At 35.1% G+C, this 23722-nt stretch overlaps 1 protein-coding gene across 1 annotated transcript; it reads right to left on the bottom strand.

Moving 5' to 3' along the window:
• Nucleotides 1-482: 482 nt before the first annotated feature.
• Nucleotides 483-20009, bottom strand: LOC131849625 (cathepsin L-like proteinase). The gene is made up of 13 exons (XM_059199735.1): nucleotides 19924-20009; nucleotides 19211-19301; nucleotides 18184-18286; nucleotides 17346-17457; nucleotides 15356-15488; nucleotides 13311-13423; nucleotides 10891-10993; nucleotides 7276-7353; nucleotides 6121-6350; nucleotides 3884-4010; nucleotides 2786-2891; nucleotides 1623-1807; nucleotides 483-695 (listed from the first exon to the last, which is right to left on the bottom strand). The coding sequence occupies exons 1-13, from the start codon at nucleotides 19985-19987 to the stop codon at nucleotides 515-517; spliced, it is 1626 nt and encodes a 541-aa protein (XP_059055718.1). The 5' UTR covers nucleotides 19988-20009; the 3' UTR covers nucleotides 483-514.
• Between the last annotated feature and the right edge of the window lie 3713 nt (nucleotides 20010-23722).

A 23722-nucleotide genomic window follows, 5' to 3' on the forward strand; every position in this document is an offset into this window, starting at 1 on the left:
ACTAAAAACAAACTACCTTCTTTTAATATATTTTTAAAGTATCGGATTTTTTCTACAATAATGATGTGAATTCTAACACGTGTATAGGCGACGGATACCGGTTACAAATTCAAAATATCTTTATTCATGTAGGTCCATTACATACTTATGATATGTCAAATCTACCGTCAGTTCGGAGTGATTTCGAGATGAGAAGAACTGACGAGAAACTCAGCTCGTATTCTTTTCATATGATCTTATATGCCTAATGCCTTCCCGTCTAAATCTAAATTCTAAGTCCCGTCAAAATCAGTTCAGCCATTTCAGAGATTAGCCGAAACAAACAGACAGACGGACAAAAATCGTAAAAAATGTTATTTTAGTACCGTATTTATATTCATATGCATGTAGTAAAAAACGGTTATTTCAATATTACAAACAGACACTCCAAGTTTATTTATATGTATAGATTATTAAATAAAATAAGTTATGTACGTGGAATATATTTCAATACAATTAGGTACAGTTTATTTTTTTATATGATGACGTAGTAAGGGTAGTCTAGTATGGAGCAATTGTCATCTGCAGCCGCCATCAGGATGTACCCCCCCTCGCCCCAGTCGTCCCCCCACGAGTTGCGCACGATCCAGTACTGCTGGCCGTCGCGAACACCATACCCCACCACCGTCACACCATGGTTCGCTTCCATACCGGCGCTGTGAACAAACATCCGTAAAATCTGATGAAATAGAAATAGAAATAATCTTCATTCAAATAAACTCATTACAAGCACTTTTGAATAGTCATATTTTGATTCTACCGCTCATTCGAAATGCAGATTCATCACAAGAAGAATGAGCAAGAAACTTGTGTGTTGCTCTTTTTAATAGATGTTGTTTTATATAAATAATTACAGTATATCAAGTAAGAGGCATGCGATAATCAACATAGAAATCGCTACGCACTCATTATTAGTGTAATCAGATAATATTGTCAGATATAAAGTTTTTCTATAATGACGATGATGATGCTTCATGTTCCTTAGGCGTTTGATAGGTGGCACCAACGATGTGATTTACCAATATTTCGACAACCTCGTTGGTTTAGTGGTAGCACACCGCCGTACTTCCTATGGTCGTGGGTTCTAATGTATCCATGTATTTATATCAGTTGTCTAGTACCCACAACACAAGCTCTGCCTAGCTTGGGACTAGATGGCGCTGTGTGAATTGTCTAGTGATATTATTATTATTTCATGTAAAACCAACTCAATTAATGTGTCTATGGAGTATACTGAGGTGAGGCGAGGATTATAAAAACTCGTCTGCGTCTTGGATCAAAAAAATTTCTTTCATTTCATTTCAAACTCTTAATTTTCGTTAAAAGTGGTCCGCAGTTTATGCTTCACGATCAATCCCCCGTCCAATTCAAACGGGGATCGAAATTACGAGCCGAGGTTCGAACCCCTAGCGGTGCCCTCAGACTAAAGTCGTATCCATCAGGCAGGAGTTATCCTTCAGCCGCTCCATAAGTCCTTCCTTTGGTTTGGAGTGCCATCTGCATTCGCCCGCTATCGTTCGGTGAAGCTGTAAAGGCCAGCTGTGTAAACAGCGTTAGAGTAGTAAAAAAACCAAAAGAAGGACCATTGGGGATCGTAGTAAATTCCATTGGAGTACTCCTTCATGTTCATGTTGGCGTGGATGGCCACTGCCACCGGCCCGTACTGGTGTAGCGCCACTCGCAACGAGTTGGCACTTCTTATGGGCACTTGAGAGAAACCAGAGATCTTGTGTACCGTTGATACGTTCAGCAGCTGGCAGTAGCCCACCTGACGAAATTAAAAAATATACAATTAGAATTACTATTTAGTACAATTATGCTAACTAGTACCAAGTGGTCAGTGCTATTGTGCACACAATTGTAATATTTCTGCCGACACTTGAGATCCTTCCATTAGTTTACATCTCCACAAATAGAGATTTAAGTTAAGTGTAAAACAATCAATATGTATATATCAGTTATCTAGTACCCATAACACAAGCTTCAGCTAGCTTAACTTGGGTCTAGATGACGCTGTGTGAATTGTCCTGAGATTATTATTATTATTATTAATAATAATACATTTTATGGCTTTAATAAAACCCAAATCACTAAACCTTGTTCATCATCATCATCATCTGCTTCTTCCTTATCCCATTTATTTATGGTCGTCTTAATATGTGTTTCTCTTCCATTCATCTCTGATCGCAGTCATCTCGTTATTCACTCCCTTTCTTATCATATCATCTTTCACACAGTCCATCCATCTGTTTTTCGGTCTTCCTCTGTCCTTATAACCATCCACAATCATATGTAACACCTTCCTTAAAACATTATCCTCATTCCTACGCATTACATGTCCATACCATGATAGGCGATTACTCTTTAACCTTTCCGACACCAGCGCCATGTTCATACTTCTTCTAATGTTTTATTTTATACCACGCAGGTGGCAGACAAGTATACGGCCCATCTGATGGTAAATGGTTACCGTAGCCTATGGACGTCTTAAAAACCAGGGGTGTCACATGAGCGTTGCCAACCCTTACTATGTATAAGTAAGGAGCCAACAGAATATCAGCGCTGCAGAGTTATCTGTAGCATTATGTTGAGTAGTCACATACATTTCTTTTATTAATTCGTGTTTTTTCTGTATCTCATGTATGTTATGTGTCTGTAATTGTGAATAAAGAATTTATCTATCTAATGTGTTCATTAAATCATTCATCCCTTACACTTGGTTATTTCTCCAATAATATCCGTGTACCTGTTCAATGTATGCTCCGTATTCTTCGGTCGTCGGTATGCCATACTCCACGACATATTTGAGGGCAGCGTCCAACAAACCACCGTCGCAGCCCATGTTACCGTATCTGGGGAAGCCAATATTAAACAATTTTATTTCGGACTACTCTGATGCTGCTGGCCATAACTGGCCTTTACAGCTTCACCGGACGATAGGAGGCGAGTGTAGTTGGCACTCAAACCAAAGGAAGGACTTATGGAGCAGCTGAAGGACAACACCCACCTGATGGATATGACTTTAGTCTGAGGGCACCGCTAGAGGTTCAAACCTCAATTAGTCGTCATTTCGATCCCCGTTTGAATTGGACAGTGAGTCGATCGGAGGGTTTATGAGAACTTTCGCGTTTATAATATTGTAGTATTCGTATGTACTAGCTGTTGCCATTGACTTTGTCTGCGTTTTCGTCGTGTTTCGTAAAATAAGTAGCCCATGTCCTTACTCACGGTTCAGTGGTTTTTGATGTATTTTCCTAACATTTCCCTTCACTGCTCTGCTCCTATTGTACGCAGCGTGATGAAAGTATACTATAACCTGCCCCAATGTATAAAGAATAATAGTACCAAGTTTCATTAAAATCCGTCGAGTAGTTTTTGTTTCTATAACGAACATACAGGCAGACAGACAAACATTTTACTAATTGCATTTTCGGCATCAGTATCGATCACTAATCACCCCCTGAAAGTTATTTAGGAAATATATTTCACTAGCTTTTGGCCGCGGCTTCGCTCGCGTTAATTTATCCTCTTAGGGGTAGAATTCATCAAAATCTTTATGTATACCTATGTCATAGTAACTTTATGCATGCAAAGTCCCAGCCCGATCGGTTTGAAATTGACAAAGTTTCATACAAACTTTCATCCCCTATTATAAGCCCATGGGGGTTTAATTTAATCAAAATCCTTTCTTAGCGGATGCCTACGTCATAACATCTACCTGCATGCAAATTTCAGCCCGATCCGTCCAGTGGTTTGGGCTGTGCGTTGATATATCACTATGTCAGTCACCTTTGAGTCTTGAGACCTCTACAGATTTATTATAAGTATAGATAAAAGGACGTACCCCCAAGCACAGTCGACAAGTGATTGCTCACTTAAATCGAAGCGTGTACCTCCGAGAGCTTTGGCTATAGCACCTTCAACAGCTGCCGTCGTTGAAAACGACCAACAAGAGCCACAGTTACCTTGGGCTGGAAATAAAATAATATATATGTTTCCAATGTATGCTTTTCTTCCAATGGTCGCGGGATCGATTCTTCGCATGGCACAAACATTTGTATTCATGAGTATGATTGTTTGTATCGGTCTGGGTGTTTTCTATGTATAATATGTATGTATTTGCAAAAAAAAAATATCTATGTATATGTATCAGTTATCTAGTACCCATAACACAGGCTCTAGCTAGCTTAACTTGGGTCTAGATGGCTCTGTGTGAATTGTCCTGAGATTATTATTATTATTATTATTATGTATTTAAAAAAAAAACATTATATCTGTTGTCCAGTACCCATAACGCAAGCTCTACTTAGCTTTGGACTAGATGGCGCTGTGTGAATTGTCATGATGTACATGCAATATAAATACGGTACATATACCAAAAAACCACTTTTTACGATTTTTGTCTGTCTGTCTGTCGGTCTGTTTGTTCCGGCTAATCTCTGAAATGGCTGGACCGATTTTGGCGGGACTTTTATTGGCAGGTAACTGATATAATGAGTAACTTAGGCTTACTTTAATTTTAGAAAAATAAAGTTAAATTCCACGCGGAATGAAGTCGCGGATACAGCTAGATATACATATAATCCTTCCTCTTGAATCACTCTATTAAAAAAAACGCTTTAAAATCCATTGCGTAGTTTTAAAGATTTAAGCATATATAGATACGAACAGACAGCGACAGCAACAGCGACTTTGTTTTATACTTACTATGTAATGCTTACACTAGTTTTGAAAATTTAACTTTATGTCTGTTGCCATGAATTTTTTGGATGGTAATGTTCACTTATGACTTGTGTCATATTTACTCTAAAAATTTTTTGAGCGGGTTGAGTTTCTTAGTTGTTGATTTTTGTCAATCAAGCATATATTTCAATCAATAACTTAATTTTTTATTGTGTTAAGATTATTATCTAAAGTATTTCCATCATGAATAGTTCAAGGAGACGTTTGAACAATCCAGATATTTTTTTATAGATATATGGAGAATATGTGTTCAAAGATTGTAGAAAAGTTATATCAGAGTTTCTCAAATATAACTATTTTGAGTATATTGGGATGCTCTTGAATAAAAATGAGAGGTCTTAGGCTCTCAATTGTTGATTGCAAATTTATGTAGACTTGAAAATAGTGAACATACTTCACGGTCAGTATAGTGGTTACACTAATTTCCCTGTTTTATGTCTTTGGGACGGTAGACCTAAACAAGAGTATTGGGTAAGAAGAAACTTGAGATAAAATATGGAGCCTGGAAAGCAAAATATAGTCCAGAATTCATTAGCAGCTCGTAACAAAGCTAGCTTCTGACATTACATATAAAACTGGACATCATGAAACAGTTTGTTAAATCATACTACATAAAAACAAGCAAGCAACAAAGCAAAGTTTCCTCAGCTCACTATGGATGAGATTAAAGCCGGCATTTTTGATGGTCCTTAAATTAGACAACTTACAGAAGGTACTCAATTTAGAAATTTCTAAATTTCCTAGAAAAAATGTATCCATCTATTTATATAAGTTGTCTAGTACTCATAACATAAGATCTGCTTAGCTTCGGACTAGATGGCGCTCTGTGAATTGTCCTGAGATATTATTAGATATTTATTCTATTCTATTCTATTCTCTAGTACAAGGTACAACACTCACATTTAATTGTCCTGAGATATTATTAGATATTTACTATATTCTATTCTATTCTCTAAAATGTTCAACACTCACATTTAATTGTCCTGAGATATTATTATATATTCTATTCTATTCTCTAGTACAAGGTTCAACACTCACATTTAATTGTCCTGAGATATTATTAGATATTTATTCTATTCTATTCTATTCTCTAGTACAAGGTACAACACTCACATTTAATTGTCCTGAGATATTATTAGATATTTATTCTATTCTATTCTATTCTCTAGTACAAGGTACAACACTCACATTTAATTGTCCTGAGATATTATTAGATATTTACTATATTCTATTCTATTCTCTAGTACAAGGTTCAACACTCACATTTAATTGTCCTGAGATATTATTAGATATTTACTATATTCTATTCTATTCTCTAGTACAAGGTTCAACACTCACATTTAATTGGTGTGAGCAGCCCCTCCAATCTTAAGTCCAACTCCTTCGGCAGCTGTTCAGCCAGGGAGTCCACTTGTTCCGAACTATATGGAAACGTGTGTGTGGCTTCAAGTTTTGCACGCGGAGCTTTAGTTCCTGTTAAGTACTGGAGTTCTTCATTGGTGCGGTCCGAGAATTTGTTGATCTCCATTTTGTAGCTCAGATTTTTCATATTATGTTCTTTGATGTGTCTAAAACATTAGAATTACTCCTTACAATGCTATTTCTAAATATTTCAGGAATATATGATTTTTGCAGACCATCTATACATATAAATAAAATTGGAGTGTCTGTTTGTAATATTGAAATAACCGTTTCTTACTGCAAGCATATGCAGCATAAGCATATAATATAAATACGGTACATACACCAAAATAATATTTCCACAATTTTTGTTTGTCTGTCTGTCTGTTTGTTCCGGCTAATCTCTGAAATAGTTGGGCCGATTTTGACGGGACTTTTTTTGGCAGGTAGCTGATGTAGAAATCAGTAGCATATACTACATTTATTTTAGAAAATTCCACGCGGACCAAGTCGCGGGAACAGCTAGTTTTGAATATAAATTCAGAATATAAAACGACGACCTCGGTGATCTAGCGGTGGTACACCGCTTTACGTCCGATGGTCGCGGGTTCGATTCCTCGCACGGCACAAATATTTGTATTCATGAGTATGATTGTGTGTATCGGTCTGGGTGTTTTCTATGTATAATATACGTATATATATATATGTATTTACGAAAAAAAATTACCTATGTACTTGTATCAGTTATCTAGTACCCATAACACAAGCTTTAGATAGCTTAACTTGAGACTAGATGTCGCTGTGTGAATTGTCCTGAGATTATTATTATTATTATATATATGTTTTATATATAATAATAACGACAGAAATTTCCGTACAATACGGTATGTGTTGAGAATGACGGCTTTTTGTAATATGTCTATTGTAGAGGAGGGGATCTGCAACGGGTCTACGTGTTTGATAAGACTTCTTGGCATAATTCTTGTGGATGACAAAACTATGGGTACTATGTGGGTGATTATTGTTATTATTATTATTATAAAACACATTTCTTATTAGTCATTTACAACAGTTTAGCTTAAATATACAAACCTCCAGTTATCTAAGAAGATATCCTTCCTGAAGACATGTTCATTTTTCGTGTACGCCTTTTTATGATGCTTCACATAGCTGGAAATGAAATAAAGAACATTGTGTAACGATGTTATAAATTAAAAAATGATAATTCCATTTCATACGGAGCTGAGACGATAAAAGACTAACAGATTTTGTTTTGTTTTACTAAATGTCCGAACTCGAACTCGAACTCAGTTAGATTTATGAAGTACTATTTGTGTCTTATTACTTCGTTTGCCCTTTTTACATATATGATAGTTTTTTTTTCTCTTTATTTTGGCAACAAACAGTCGTTATAAAAACATATAAATATACAAATAAAAGTAATTTTTACGATAGACATTGAGTGCCGAAAATTTTTTACTTAATTTTTTTTTAAGTGAGCCTAGTGGACTAAAATAAAAACAAAACAATACAAATACGAAGAAAATGAATAAGAAAAATGAGTATGAATAAGAAATAAGAGTATTACAATACAAACATTATAATAATTATAATAACAAAAATAAAAATAAAAAGGGGGTTACTTTTGTATTTCGAAAAGTTTCTTTCTGTATGTAACTAAGGTGCAACAAAACGGATCCAATTCAACAAACTTTGTGTTATACATATTGACGGAACGGGATATCTAGACACGCGGTAGCGTGTCAAGCCGAGTTTCAAGTAAACTGGGAAGCAGCACCGTGTGTATATTAATATACACACATAACTCAAAAACTCTTTCACACAAACCTGTCAAATTTGGTTCATATATTGAGACTTGCGAGATAAATATGTGTTCCAAATTTCATAAACATATCTCAAACGGTTATTTAGATATTAATGTCCAAAAATCGTCATTTTTATCACTGATCAACTATAGATCAAAATTATAACCCACTTCCAGATGACCTAGGAAGTTCAAATTTGGCATGCAGATAGGTAATTAGGTGAATATAAAGGAAAAAATCTGAAACTAGTAAATTGTTATCATTTTACTACAATTTTTCACTTTAATTGATTCTATTTCAACTTATACTGGACGAATACTAAAATTCTATGAAAACGTCGATAGCCACCAATTGACATTGATCCCTGGCGAAATATCTCATCTTGTACTGGACGGAAAGTAATATTGTATGAAAACGTCGATCATTACCAATTTACGTTGACCCCTTCACATCAGTGTCGATAACTAGCAAACTTCAAATATTGCATTGAGCGGTAAACACTAGTTGCTATAATTTAGATTCTGTCTAAAATATACTCGTACTTATAACTAGGAGTATAGTCGAATTTCGTATTTATTATGTTATTAACTGAGATTTGGTATTAATTATTGTTGCAATATTTAGCGCACATCGATAGTGTAAGATCATTAATTTTATAAATAATTATTAAATAATAGGCATATCGGTATAGGGCGCCGCGGCGCCGTGTGGGAGCGGTGCGATAAAACGTTGAACTAACCTATAAGGTTGGTATTTATGCAACGAAATTCATAGTTTTCTTAAATTATACTTATATATTTGTGATTATATTATTATTACATTATTTTAGTAAATACGTATGGTATAGACAATAGTTTAAACCAAAAATTAATAATAATTTTAGTACAGTTATAAGTAGGAATGTATAGTTAACTCGAGAATGAGAACTTATTGGTAACAAATTGTTTTCTTGAGAATTCAATAGATAACAGTCAATTTGTTACATAATCGTCTTTATGAACTATAACGTGTCAATACGAAGTTTCAGATATTAAATAATGTATATGTTGAAAGAGAACAATTCCGTATTTGCTTAACATATGCTATTACTCTCCACAAATCACAAGGCCTTAGTTTTGGCAGTCCTCTTCTCAACATGGGCTCCTCTATATTTAATAAAGGGCAGGTTTACGTTGGACTCTCCAGAGTTAAAACCTTAGATGGAGTACGTCTTAACAATTTAGATCCAAGTCACGAGAGCTCTATTGCAGAGTACAACCATCTGTGGACGTTATACCGCTCCGATTTGCCCAAAAATTCCTGATACTGAATTGGCATTGCACTTGAACATTTAAAAGTTACAAGAAAATATAGAAAATAACACAAAAAAAAAAAGACAATTATACCCCGTAAATATACGAAAATACAGTAATTTATCAAAAATAATTTGGTATTAATTTAGTTATAAATAAGTACCTCGTATAATTTATGTACAAAAAGTAATGATATCCCATCAAAAACATAAATGTGAAATGATAGCCGAGTTTAATATTATGATATATGCCTTGATTGTTGACTTCTACGACAAAAGAGATGAGATCTAAATGGGTGCAAAGTTCAATGGTCTGTCCTGAAATGTATTTATAACAATATAAAATATCATTTCTTCTTATAACTTAGGATAATATACTGTAGCCTAAGGTCTAACTTGGCTAGTTTTCATATACGAAATATACTGTAGCCTTCGCAAGTTCTAAACATGTTACTTGTCGGTTCCTATTTTATTATTAGTAGTAACTAGCAATCGAAAGTAATAATTGGTATATGAGAACTGGCCAAGTTAGAACTTAGGCTACAGTATATTATCCTAAGTTATAAGAAGAAATGATATTTTATATTGTTATAAATACATTTCAGGACAGACCATTGAACTTGGCACCCATTTAGATCTCATCTCTTTTGTCGTAGAAGTCAACAATCAAGGCATATATCATAATATTAAACTCGGCTATCATTTCACATTTATGTTTTTGATGGGATATAGCAATTACTGGTGTAGTTCTTTTTAAACCGTGGTGGTACCAACATGTTACTGGAGCGTCGAGAGAGGCGTGCAGGTCTACGAATTTGTGCGTTAAAATTTATGGATGACAGGAGAAGGGGAGAATCAATTTGACCATTCAACAATTTATATAAGAAAACCTAGTGTGATAGTGCTAAATATCCCACGATTTAAATAAAAATAATTTTCCCTAAGACTGTATTAAGAGTTTATAATACCAACTAGCTTTCGCCCGCGGCTTCACTCGCGTTAATTTATTCCCTTAGGGGTGGAGTTTATCAAAATCCTTTCTTAGGGGATGCCTACGTTATAGTAGCTTTATACATGCAAAATCTCAGTCCGATCGGTTTAAAATTGACAAAGTTTCATACAAACTTTCATCCCCTATTTTATCCCTTTGGGGGTAGATTAATCAAAATCCTTAGTGGATGCCTACGTCATAACATCTACCTGCATGCCAAATTTCAGCCCGATCCGTTCAGTGGTTTGAGCTGTGCGTTGATAGATCACTATGTCAGTCAGTTGAGTTATATATATTTAGACAATAATAGTTTAGTAGAAAATTGGAAAATTCTTCAATAGTTTATTTTGCGTACTTCTGCCACTGAGACCAAATTCAAAATATCTTTATTCATATAGGTCTATTACAGACTTATGATATGTCAAATCTAGCGTCAGTTCGGAATGATTTCGAGATGAGAAGAACTGACGAGAAACTCAGCTCGTATTCTTTTCAAATATTATTGATCCTGTACTATTATAAAAAATTTCTAAATCTACACGTGAGTTTGATTATCGTTTAGAGATATAAATACATGTAATAATGTTATGGTTAGTTACCTTGTGAATGCGAAGTTAATATGTGCCGGTATGCCAGGCTGCAGTGTGTTGAGATGATTCTTTAGATTTTTACCGAGTTTTACGACATCCTCGCATACAGTCTCTGCAACAGAACATGACGTAACAAAGGCATTAAAATTATTTATAAGAAATCTTCAAATAGCCAATGTCAATATAAACATAGTTAAACCAAAACTTAATATATATATATATATATATATCTTAATTATACGTACATACATAGTGTTTAGTTATTTATATAATATTAGCAATGCCTGCGACTTCGTCCGCGTGGAATATATTTAGCTCCTCGCCCCGACTTCGCCCAGGTGTACATGTATTACATAAAGGAATTGATTAAAGTATATAAAAGTTTATATAGAAATTTGTAATTTTTGAAGCTAGAACGATGATGACTTTTTTCGTCGTATTTTCGGGTTACATTATCATTATTACCATTACATAGTATAAAACAAAGTCGCTGTCGCTGTCTGTCCGTCCTATGTATGCTTAAATCTTTAAAACTACGCAACGGATTTTGAAGCGGTTTTTTTAATAGATAGAGATATTCAAGAGGAAGATTTATATACATAATACATGTACACCCGCGCGAAGCCGGGACGGGTCGGTTAAAGAATCAAAAAGAAAAGTTCTAAACTTGGATAATAACTTGAATGTTAATATAGTCTATGGTAGATCATTAAAATACCTAATTCTCAGTTTATTGAGATTTGAGCAAAACAAGCCTAACCTTAAATGCCGGTTGGTAAAAGGCGACACTGGTACTGTGCGGGTCATTGAACACGAGCTCTATGTAAGTCAATGAAGGATACGATTCGCCTAACAGAAACCGACTGCCCATTGCACACGACACATTGCAACACCACACACTTCCGTCCGGTAACCAGCAGTTACAGAAATAGATGGGACGCACGAATATGATATAGTATAAAATGTACTCCACTAAACAACTTGCTATTTGATAGGCCTTCATTAATGATATGTGGTAATGACCACCACCCGCCAGAAACTAAAATACCATCCTGATCATCTAGATGAAAGTAAATCAATATTTGTTTAAAAGAGCAACACACAAGTTTCTTGCTCATTCTTCTTGTGATGAGTCTGCATTCCGAATGAGCGGTAGAATCAAAAAACTGTACTATTCAAAAGTGCTTATATTAAGTTTATTTGAATACAGATTATTTCTATTTCTATTTCTAAATGGCGGTCCTCCACAGTGCGGTTCTATAGAAACTTTGCCACTCACAACCACATTGTGGAATCACCTTCCAGCAATGGTATTTCCGAACCGATACGATATTGAAACCTTCAAGAAAAGAGCTTATTCCTTTTTAAAAGGCCGACAACGTACTGGCAATTTCCTTGGTGTAGCTCATGGGCGGCGGGAATCACTTACCATCAGGTGAGACGCATGCTCGTATGTCCGCTGTGTTATAAAAAAATGAAGAGATATAACATGTTGATCCTTAGGACCGATAATGAATTTAATGTCGCCACAATTTTACCAGACTAAAACTCGTCTGCGTGCTGATCTCAACCTTAAGTATTTTTCCTGATAAGCAGTTTGCTTTTTAATTTATATTTTAGTTGTAGTGTGAAGATTAGGCTGTGGTTGATTACAGTATAAGAGGCTGAGGAATCCTAGTTCTCTGGAATCAAAAGATCTGGAGAATACGTGAGTGGTATCATTGATGTACCATGATAACGTAATGTCCCTAGTGTACATAGGCCACGGTTACCATTTACCATCACGAGGTCGTTATCTTGTTTGCTATTACATAAATAACAAAATCTCTACAATACACACATAAAAAACACACAATATCTGCCCGCGAACAACTTCGTATAAAGTCTCCAATTTTTTTCCGGACTACGGCCAGCTGGCCTTTACAGCTTTACCGGACGTAAATAATAATAATAATAATAATAAGAATCTCAGGACAATTCACACAGCGCCATCTAGACCCAAACTAAGCTAACTAAAGCTTGTGTTATGGGTACTAGACAACTGATACATATGCATATATATTTTTTTTTTAAATACATACATATTATACATAGAAAACACCCAAACCGATACAAACAATCATACTCATGAATACAATTGTTTGTGCCGTGCGAAGAATCGAACCCGCGACCATCGGTCGTAAAGCGGTGTACTAGACCGCTAGACCACCGAGGTCGCCGGTAAATATATAGAGGGCGAGTGCAGATGGCACTCCAAACCAAAGGAAGGATTTATGGAACGGCAGAAAGACAACCGCCTGACGGATACGACTTTAGTCTGAGGGCACCTCTAGGGGTTCGAACCCCGGCTCAGGCCGTCGGGATATCGATCCCCGTTTGAATTGGACGTGGGAGTGTCCGGAGGGTCTAGTCTCTAGATGGTTTCTTACCATTATTAATTCTAAACTCCTCCAGTGACACGGTCGAGTTGAAGCCGTAAAAATTCTTGATGCTGTGTTTAGTCACGCGTCCAGTCCAACTCTCAGATATTTTTCTTTCGTAACTAAAAACAAAGTAGAAAAAGATTTTCATAAAACTTTGCACGATGGAATAGTCTTTTTAGAATTTTGGTTTAGTTAAAAGTCTGTATTCGTCTCAATTTAAGTATATTATTATAATAAGTTAACCAAAGTTATTAGAGAATTGACATCTCATACATTATTTAAAGGTATATTTGACAAAAATGCAATAGAAATAGAAATTGAAATAATCTTTATTCAAATAAACTCATTACAAGCACTTTTGAAGTCATATTTTGATTCTACCACTCATTCGGAATGCAGATTCATCTCAAGAATGATCAAGAAACTTATGTGTTTCTCTTTTGAATAGATTTTTTTATATATAATAATTACAGTATAACAAGTAAGAGGCATGCGATAATCAACATAGAAATCGCTATGCACTCATTATTAGTGTAATCAGATAATATTGTCAGTGCTATGGATTTTAAGTTTTTCTATAAAAACATTATTATCGTTAACGAATTCTTCAATTTTATAGTAAGCTTTTTTGCAAAGGAAATATTTTATATGACATTTAAATCTTTTATCAGGCAGATTTATAACTCTCTCTCTCTGGTAATATGTTGGTGATTTGTTCTGAAACCTTACGCACCTTATGAATCATATTTGTCAAAAATGAATGCCTTGTTATAATTTACACTAGAATTACAATTCTAAAGATAAAAATCTGTATATCTCTGAATAGAGTATAATAATTTTCCAAAAGAATTTAGAAATCTTGACTTTTCCTACATTATTTAAACGTAGACTTAATTATTGCTGTTGCTCAATAATTTCTACAGTAATCAAGCTGTTTAACAAATTTGAATGCCCTGTTATAATTTGCATGCCTGTTATAGTAAATATTCCTTACCATCCTTACCATAGTTTATAGTAAGCCCGTATATGGCAGATAAGCACTAATACTGTTACACGTGTTTCCCTTTTACATATCGTTCAGCTGTTAGTTTTAGCTAACATTTTTTTTAATTTTTGTGGCCAAACAACAGCAAATAATGACAAAATGAAGAGGACCTGTTTTATGCAGAATTTTTTTCTCTACAACTTTTGTTTAAAACATTTTTTCATATTTCTCACCGTTATCGAGTTATTAAGAAAAAAATTGTTTTTCGATCCTTTTTTTATTTCTTCATACCTTTCCCGTCGACTTATATCAAAATTTCTTTCTGAATATTATTATTCATGTATTCGCGGACCTATTTTTATATATTGCGCCAAAATTGGTCACATCATGTTTAATTTTAAATTTTACTGGACTTACTGTACCAATATTTCGTAAATAAACAATTTTACTTCATTTTCATTTCCAAAGAAATCGTAACTAAATCACAACGTCTATTTCAGGGTCTACTATTGTTGTCGATCTGACAACCTAAAAACAATTGTAATATTGAAGATATTTTGAAAAATGAAATCAATTTTGTTAGTAATGCTTTCGATTGATTTGAGTTTTAGTTTAGGGTCCTAAAAACTGAAATAAAATTCCAATTAGTAATGCCACAGATAACAATGTGTATTAAAGAATTATTATTATCGTGTAATGGTTTCGATAGACTTGATTTTTAGTTTAGGGTCCTAAAAACCAGGCACCACCCCACAACCAGGCCCCTGGAGGCGCGCGCGTGTACCTACGCGCCTCCACGAGAAGGTAGGGTGCAAGCCATAGCACCCTAACCAGAGAGAGGGGGCCTGTCCTACAACATCTACAGGACAGGCCAAGCCGCCGAAGTCTGGGTTGAGCGCCAAGTGCGAACCCCGGACTTCGGCCCGCGGCACCTCGAGGTATACCGTGTGGTTTTTTAGTGGGTACGAGTCCCACACACCACCTCGCCATCCCTCCGGCGGGGTGACGGTCTTGTTGAAGATTTTTCCACACGATAAAAAAATAAAAAAGGGTCCTAAAAACCAACCTTATGGGTACGTCTTGTCCGTCCGAAGTCCTGTACGTCAGTAGTGTCTCCTCTACTCGACCGCCGGCTACGCCCGCCACACTGTCACCACTGTACCAGATTTGCACCTTCCTACCATTGTACTCCGTTTCACCTGATGAAGACAAAAATATTAATTTTGGACGAATATTCGTTATTCATACACTCCGAAAGTACTAAACGTATTTTGATGAAACTTTGTAAATACATAGCTTATACATATATCTATCTATACATATAAATAAAATTGGAGTGTCTGTTTGTAATATTGAAATAACCGTCTTTTACTACATGCATGTGTCTTTTATTACGGTAAATACATCAAAATAACATTTCTTATAATTTTTGTCTGTCTGTTTGTTCGGGCTAATCTTTGAAATAGCTGGACCATTCCGTGGCGTCCCCATTAAATTCAATATCGATATTGTTTTGTTTCATTTTTTATACATTTTCTTCACTTCTTTTCGAACATTCCGTGGCGTCCCCATTAAATTCAATATCGATATTATTTTGTTTCACTTTTTATACATTTTCTTCACTTCTTTTCGAACATTCCGTGGCGTCCCCATTAAATTCAATATCGATATTATTTTGTTTCACTTTTTATACATTTTCTTCACTTCTTCTCGAACATTCCGTGGCGTCCCCATTAAATTCAATATCGATATTATTTTGTTTCACTTTTTATACATTTTCTTCACTTTTTCTCGAACATTCCGTGGCGTCCTCATTAAATTCACTATCGATATTGTTTTGTTTCACTTTTTACACATTTTCTTCACTACTTCTCGAACATTCCGTGGCGTCCCCATTAAATTCAATATCGATATTATTTTGTTTCACTTTTTATACATTTTCTTCACTTCTTCACGAACATTCCGTGGCGTCCCCATTAAGTTCAATATCGATGTTGTTTTGTTTCACTTTTTATATATTTTCTTCACTTCTTCTCGAACATTCCGTGGCGTCCCCATTAAATTCAATATCGATGTTGTTTTGTTTCACTTTTTATACATTTTCTTCACTTCTTCTCGAACATTCCGTGGCGTCCCCATTAAGTTCAATATCGATGTTGTTTTGTTTCACTTTTTATATATTTTCTTCACTTCTTCTCGAACATTCCGTGGCGTCCCCATTAAATTCAGATTACAATATATTCAACCCATTTTTAATTTCAATAATACAACAACTTAAACATTGCAATATTCCTCCAGCAAACATAGGGATTACTTTAAAAACATATTTTAAAGAACTGTAATGATAAGGGTCAAGTAATTCGAGAACATTCTTCAAGATTATATGTACATTTTATTTGCTCCTTTTTTTCGTTTGTTGTTTATATTGTATTTTTTACATTGCACTGAATAAAATATTTTTCTTTCTTTCTTTCTTTCAAGATTAGAGCCGTGTGGTCTTGCGTTGTATAAAGGGTAAATAAGGGTCGGCAACGCACGTGACACCCCTGGTGTTGCAGGCGTTCATAGGCTACGGTAACCATTTACCATCAGATGGGCCGTATGCTTGATTGCACCATAGTATAATAAAAAAAGATTTCAAGTTACATTAAGATTATATATGGTGGGTTTTTTTCTTAAACAGTCTTAAAAAATGCAGCAATATAAAAAAAATTTTTTTTTAGTTTTTTTGTAAGTTTTTTATTAATTACTCATTTCGAGCAGCGGTCACCCACTACTGTTATTATTATTCACTAGCTGTTCCCGCGACTTCGTTCACGTGGAATAAAACTTTATTTTTCTAAAATAAAAGTAGCCTAAGTTACTCCTTATTACATCAGCTATCTGCCAAAAAAAGTCGACTCAAAATCTGTCCAGCCATTTCAGAGATTGGCCGGAACAAACAGACAGACTCAAATATTGTAAAAAATGTTATTTTAACCGACACTCCAACTTTATTTATATGTTATAGATTCGTTTGATATTACTATGTAATATTATCATATCTGTGACATTACCATGCGGCTGGGCGTGTTTCAATTCCGGCAGCATGCTGTCCATGTCGCCCCTTATTTTTATTTTCTCACAAATAATTTCACTCTCTAAATCTTTTGTAGTTGCGGGGTGCGTCTGGAAATTTTGAACAAAAATATATGTTACCGAGTTATATATTTAGTACTACCTGTACACGCGAATTCGTCCGCGTGGAATAAAACTTTATTTTTCTAAAATAAAAGTAGCCTAAGTTACTCCTTATTACATCATCTACGTGCCAATAAAAATGTGGTCAAAATTGGTTCAGCCATTTCACGGCCGGAACAAACAGACAGACAGACATTGTAATAAATGTTATTTTGGTGTATGTACCGTATTTATATTCATATGCATGTAGTAAAAAACGCTTATTTCAATATTACAAACAGACACTTCAATTTTATTTATACGTATAGACTTATTTTAATATAAATATAGACTGTACTGTACTTTTTACTTTATTATTATTATTTTTTTTTTCTTTGTATATAATGATTTCATCTCTAATTTAATGAATTGTTTTTATTTACGTTTATCTTATATAATAATTTATATGCAGCTGTCGGCATCGTTTTATTGTGTTGAGATGTGTGATGTAATAAATGTAATAAATGTAATAAATGTAAATAAACTGTAAATCGTGTGCAATTATTTAGTAGAGATACTAATGTGATACAAACTGCAAAAAGCAATAACAAATATGTTTTTAAATATAAAGTTAAAGATAAATTGTTTGTACTTTATTTTGATATTATTTACTTATTTTTCTTGCCTATACCAAAGCACTTTAACTGCAAAAAAAAATGTGTCAGCTCTACTCACCGTGTATACAATCCCGTAAGATTTGGTCCCGTGGCGGATGTACAACTCTTTTGTGGACCCTCCGAAGTAATCGTTTCTGTATCGCTTGAGGTCTGTACTGTACCTTAATAATAATAATAATGATATAAGTTTAATTATATTATATATACCCATCAAAGGGAGATATAATATATATATATCTTATATATAAAATTCTCGTGTCACAGTTTTCGTTCCCATACTCCTCCGAAACGGCTTGACCGATTCTCATGAAATTTTGTGAGCGTATTGAGTAGGTCTGAGAATCGGCCAACATCTATTTTTCATCCCCCTAAATGTTAGGGGTAGTCCACCCCTAATTTTTTTTTTTTATTTTAAGGCAAAACATCGTTTGCCGGGACAGCTAGTATATATATATATATAATTATCATCCACAGGAGCTATTGCGAAAAAAACATAAAACAATAGACGATCTGCAATTAATTAAACTAATCTACGTCTAAATATATGTATATAACTCAAAGGTGACTGACATAGTGATCTATCAACGCACAGCCCAAACCACTGGACGGATCGGGCTGAAATGTGGCATGCAGGTAGATGTTATGACGTAGACTAAGAAAGGATTTTGATTAGTTCTACCCCTAAGGGAACAAAATAGGGGATGAAAGTTTGCATGAAACTTTGACAATTTTAAACCGATCGGGCTGAGACTTTGAATGCATAAAGCTACTATGACGTAAGCATCCCCTAAGAAATGATTTTGATAAATTCCACCCCTAAGGGGATAAATTAACGCCAACAAAGCCGCGGGCAAGAGCTAGTTTAGAATATAAAAAATATCTAGAATGTTAAAAAACCTATCATAAGGTTGGCAACCCTGAGATCAATCAACCCATGCAAGTGCGCGTCTATAGAAAGGAACGGGGAGTTTCTGGTCGCTTGTTTTTGGTCGGTGTATTTTTTTAGTTGAGTAATATAATTAGGTGGGCCCCTAAGTAGATTTAGCCCAGGGCCCCACAAATTCACTATCCACCTTGCTACTTACCACATCTCAACCGGCTGGACGAGGCCCGTCATTAAGTTGATATCCTCTGCTTTGAGATGGAACTCGGTCGGGTAGCTCAATGATAGCGTGCCTGTAAATAAAATGGAAGAGTCATCATCATCATCACCATCATCATCTGCTTCTCCTTATCCCATTCATTTAGGGTCGGCGTAATATGTCGGAACGTAATCAGTGTATTACTATACTGGAAAAGTATAATCTATACATATAAATAAAATTGGAGTGTCTGTTTGTAATATTGAACAACATTCATATGAATATAAATACGGTACATACACCAAAATAACATTTTTTTACTATTTTTGTCTGTCTGTCTGTCTGTCTGTTTGTTCCAGTTAATCTCTGAAATGGCTGGACCGACTTTGACGGGATTTTTATTGACAGGTAGCTGATGTAATAAGGAGTAACTAACTAACAAAAATTTATATGTGTAATTATTTAATCAATTATATATGTGCAATAAAGTATCATTACATAGTATAAAACAAACGTCGCTCGCTGTCTGTCTGTCCCTTTGTATACTTAAATCTTTAAAACTACGCAACGGATTACGAAGCGGTTTTTTTAATAGATGGAGTGATCCAAGAGGAAGGTTTATATGTATAATACATGTACACCCGTGCGAAGCCGGGGCGAGTAGCTGGTATATTATAAACCAGAGTCCTTTCAAAGTCAAACTCGTATTGTCTCACCATGAGTGTAGTCACATAGTGTAATGAGGACCCACGCCAGAGTATATGTTGTGGACAGAGACATTCCGGACCGCACACCACGACTGATTAGTTAAAATTAGAAGCACACGTTCTATATTATTATTATATATATATAATAAATATTTTTTTATTAGAAATTTATCTATTAGGGCGTGTACACAAGGATTCTATATGAATATAATAGTAATATCTCTACATAACAGCTGTGTTAACAGCGCCATCTAGTCCCACGGACGGACGGACAATTGACTATGTTTCTTTTTTGTAAATGTATAGATAAAACACTCAGGCCAATACAAACAATCATACTCATGATTGTAATAAATCGTAATCATGTTTTTACCGAAATCGAACCCGCGACCATCGGAGGCAAAGCAGTATGGTAAACCGTTAGACCATCGAGGCCTTAATATAAAATTACACGTAGAAATATACATCTAAATATATATAACTCAAATGTGACTGACATAGTGATCTATCAACGCACAGCCCAAACCACTGGACGGACCGGGCTGAAATTTGTTATGCAGGTAGATGTCATTATGTAGGCATCCGCTAAGACAGGATTTTGATTAATTCTACCCCCAAGGGGATTAAATAGGGGATGAAAGTTTGTATGAAACTTTGTCAATTTTCAACCGATCGGGCTGAGACTTTGCATGCATAAAGCTACTGTGACGTAGGCATCCCCTAAGAAAGGATTTTGATAAATTCCACCACTAAGAGTATAAATTAACGCGAGCGGAGCCGCGTGCAAAAGCTAGTTTTATATATACCTGAGTGGCATTGTTTTCTGCTATGTACATAACTTTCTTATATGACTTGGACCTTTGTTTCTTTGACTGTCACAACATGGCCAGTTTTTGGTAGGTTTTTGGGTTCAATGAGGTCATCTACCTCAGATGACCTCATTGGACCCATTATCTGAGGTAGATGACCTCATTGAACCCAAAAACCTACCAAAAACTGGCCATGTTGTGACAGTCAAAGATCTTCTATCGAATTAATATAATTAGTGGGCAATTAGTCTTAAATATAAATGGACACTCGTCGTTTTTGGTGTCTACCAAAATTCGAACTCGGGACTTTATCCTGCAAGTAGTAAAAACCAAGTCCAGGACGCTGTGTCAACGTTTGTATAGCGTTGCATGTGCTCACCGCTTGATACCGTGTGCTAACACGTTGGCTGTATTTAATTTGATAATATTAATTAATATAATGAGTACAATGATTGCCATTATAACATGTAAATTGTGTGCGTCGCAGCAAAACTACTACGCACCTCACTCTCAACTAGTTAAGTCATCAAGCAACTTACTTTTTTATTAATACTAGCTGTTCCAGCAAACGTTGTTTTGCCATATAATTTAATAACGCTATAAAAAAATAGGGGTTGGTGATAGAAGGGTGAAAATTTAGGGTTGTATGTAGTTTTTAATAAGACATAATAAAAAAATATAAATAAAAAATTTTGCCCAAAAATTTAAAAAAAAAATATTAGAGGTGGACAACCCTTATCACTCAGGGGTAAGAAAAATAGTAGCCGATTCTCAGACTTACTGAATATGCATATAAAATTTCATCAAAATCGGTCAAGCCGTTTCGGAGGCGTATGGTAACTAACATTGTGACACGAGAATTTTATATATAAGATTTAATTGAATGGTGCACCCGCCTGCGCTAATGGTTTACGCTGGCGGTGCACCAGTGGAGGATGATAAGATGAGCATAAGGTCAGGTCAGTTAGCACACCGTGACAAATTTACCAGGAATATTAGTACCAGCTCATATTAAACAATATTAATAATCTCAGGACAATTCACACAGCGCCATCTAGTCCCAAGTTAAGCTAGCTAAAGCTTGTGTTATGGGTACTTGATAAGAGATACATATACATAGATATTTTTTTTAAATAAATATTTAATATACATAGAAAACACCCAGATCTATACAAACAATCATACTCATGAATACAAATATTTGTGCCGTGCGAGGAATCGAATCCGCGACCATCAGTCGTAAAGCGGTGTGCTAGACCGCTAGACTACCGAGGTCGTCATAATAGTACCCTATAATTCAAATTCCAATTCAAAATACATTTATTCATATAGGACATTTTAGACGCTTATGAACTTCAAGTTTTTTATATTATAATTTTTTCCCTACCGTCTATTTCAGTATATAGATCCAATTGAGAAGAACTCATAAGAAACTCAACATAATATAACCTTATAGACTAACATTCATAATATACATATAAATAAAATTGTAGTGTCTGTTTGTAATATTGAAATAACCGTTTTTTACTACATGCATATGAATATAAATAGGGTGCATACACCAAAATAACATTTTTTTACAATTAATTACGTCTGTTTGTTCCGGCTGATCTCAACTACATAACAAAACATTCCACTCGCTAGAATTATAACCAATTACATTACGGTAAGTAACAAATGAGAAAGTAATCACTAAATTATAAAATTAATTTATATAACACAACAACTAAGTGATAAGCTATATTTCATTTGGTGTGACAGTAATCGATTACCATCACCGTTACCTACAGTTGCCGCTGATACTTTTATTGCCTTCAATAATAAATCTTTTCCAGACGCACTACAACGACTGTAATAAAATCGCAAACTTAACAAAATTACTTTCCAGTTCCTTTACACAGATATTCTGAATGGCTTTTGCTCACTGGTCATTTTTTGTTAGGACTACTCTTATGCTGTTGGCCGCAGCTGGCCTTTACAGCTTCACCGGACGATAGGGGGCGAGTGCAGATGGCACTCCAAACCAATGGAAGGACTTATAGAGCGACTGAAGGACAACTCCCGCCTGATGGATACGACGCCAGTCTGAGGGCACCGCTAGGTTCGAACCTCGGCTCAGGCCGTCGTAATTTCGATCCCCCCTTGATTTGGACGGGGGATTGATCGTAATGATAGCAGTTCCTTATAACATTAGCTATCTGCGAGAAAGTCTTTGGCTCAGCCTTTTCAGCTATTAGTCAGAACAAATATGTTTATAAATTTATTTTGGATTAGCAGTTCCCGCGACTCCAATTTTTTTTTTCTAAAATAAAAGTAGCCTAAGTTACTCCTTATTACGTCAGCTACCTGCAAAAAAAAGTCCTGTCAAAATCGGTCCATCCATTTCAGAGATTAGCCGGAACAAATCCTAAGAATATCCTTCAATTCTTGTCCCTGACGGGTCTAGGTAGCGAACTCTGAAAAGGGCGAGCACAATAGATCTATGTAGGTCGCAGTGCTACAGGTGCTACACATCTGACAATAGCCCAAGCAACCCAATAAAAAAAAAAATAGCCGGAACAAACAGACAGACAGACTGACAGACAAAAATTATAAAAAATGTTATTTTAGTGTATTTACCGTATTTATATTCGCATGCATGTAGTAAAAACGGTTATTTCAATATTGCAAACAGGCACACATAAGTACGATACGATATGAGTTTTAAATATATTTAGATTTGTGCATTAAAGTTTAAATAAATATATAAATATTAATATATGCAAATATAGAAAGTCTGGCATTTTTAATTCACGCCTTAACAATAGTGTGTGGTGTGCGAGTGAGTATATACGTGTACACGTGTATATATAGTATTGTGTTGTGGTGACTCACTTCAATTGGGAACGATTACGGTATGTATGTAACATGACCATTTATTACTCCACTCAAAACCGGACATCAGTTTATTAAATGTAAACCTATATTCATCTATACATATAAATTCAATTGGAGTGTCT

The sequence above is a fragment of the Achroia grisella genome, unplaced genomic scaffold (genome assembly GCF_030625045.1).
Source record: "Achroia grisella isolate CSIRO2021 unplaced genomic scaffold, CSIRO_AGI_Agris_v1 utg660, whole genome shotgun sequence".
Lineage (NCBI taxonomy): Eukaryota > Metazoa > Arthropoda > Insecta > Lepidoptera > Pyralidae > Achroia > Achroia grisella.

Coding starts and splice junctions, on each gene's coding strand:
- LOC131849625 (XM_059199735.1), bottom strand. CDS start 19,987: ATGTCTCTGTCCACAACATATACTCTGGCGTGGGTCCTCATTACACTA. Junction 10,994..13,310: donor GGAGTTTAGAATTAATAATG/GTAAGAAACCAT, acceptor GTTCTGTTGCAG/AGACTGTATGCGAGGATGTC. Junction 696..1,622: donor ATTTACTACGATCCCCAATG/GTCCTTCTTTTG, acceptor GTTTGTTCACAG/CGCCGGTATGGAAGCGAACC.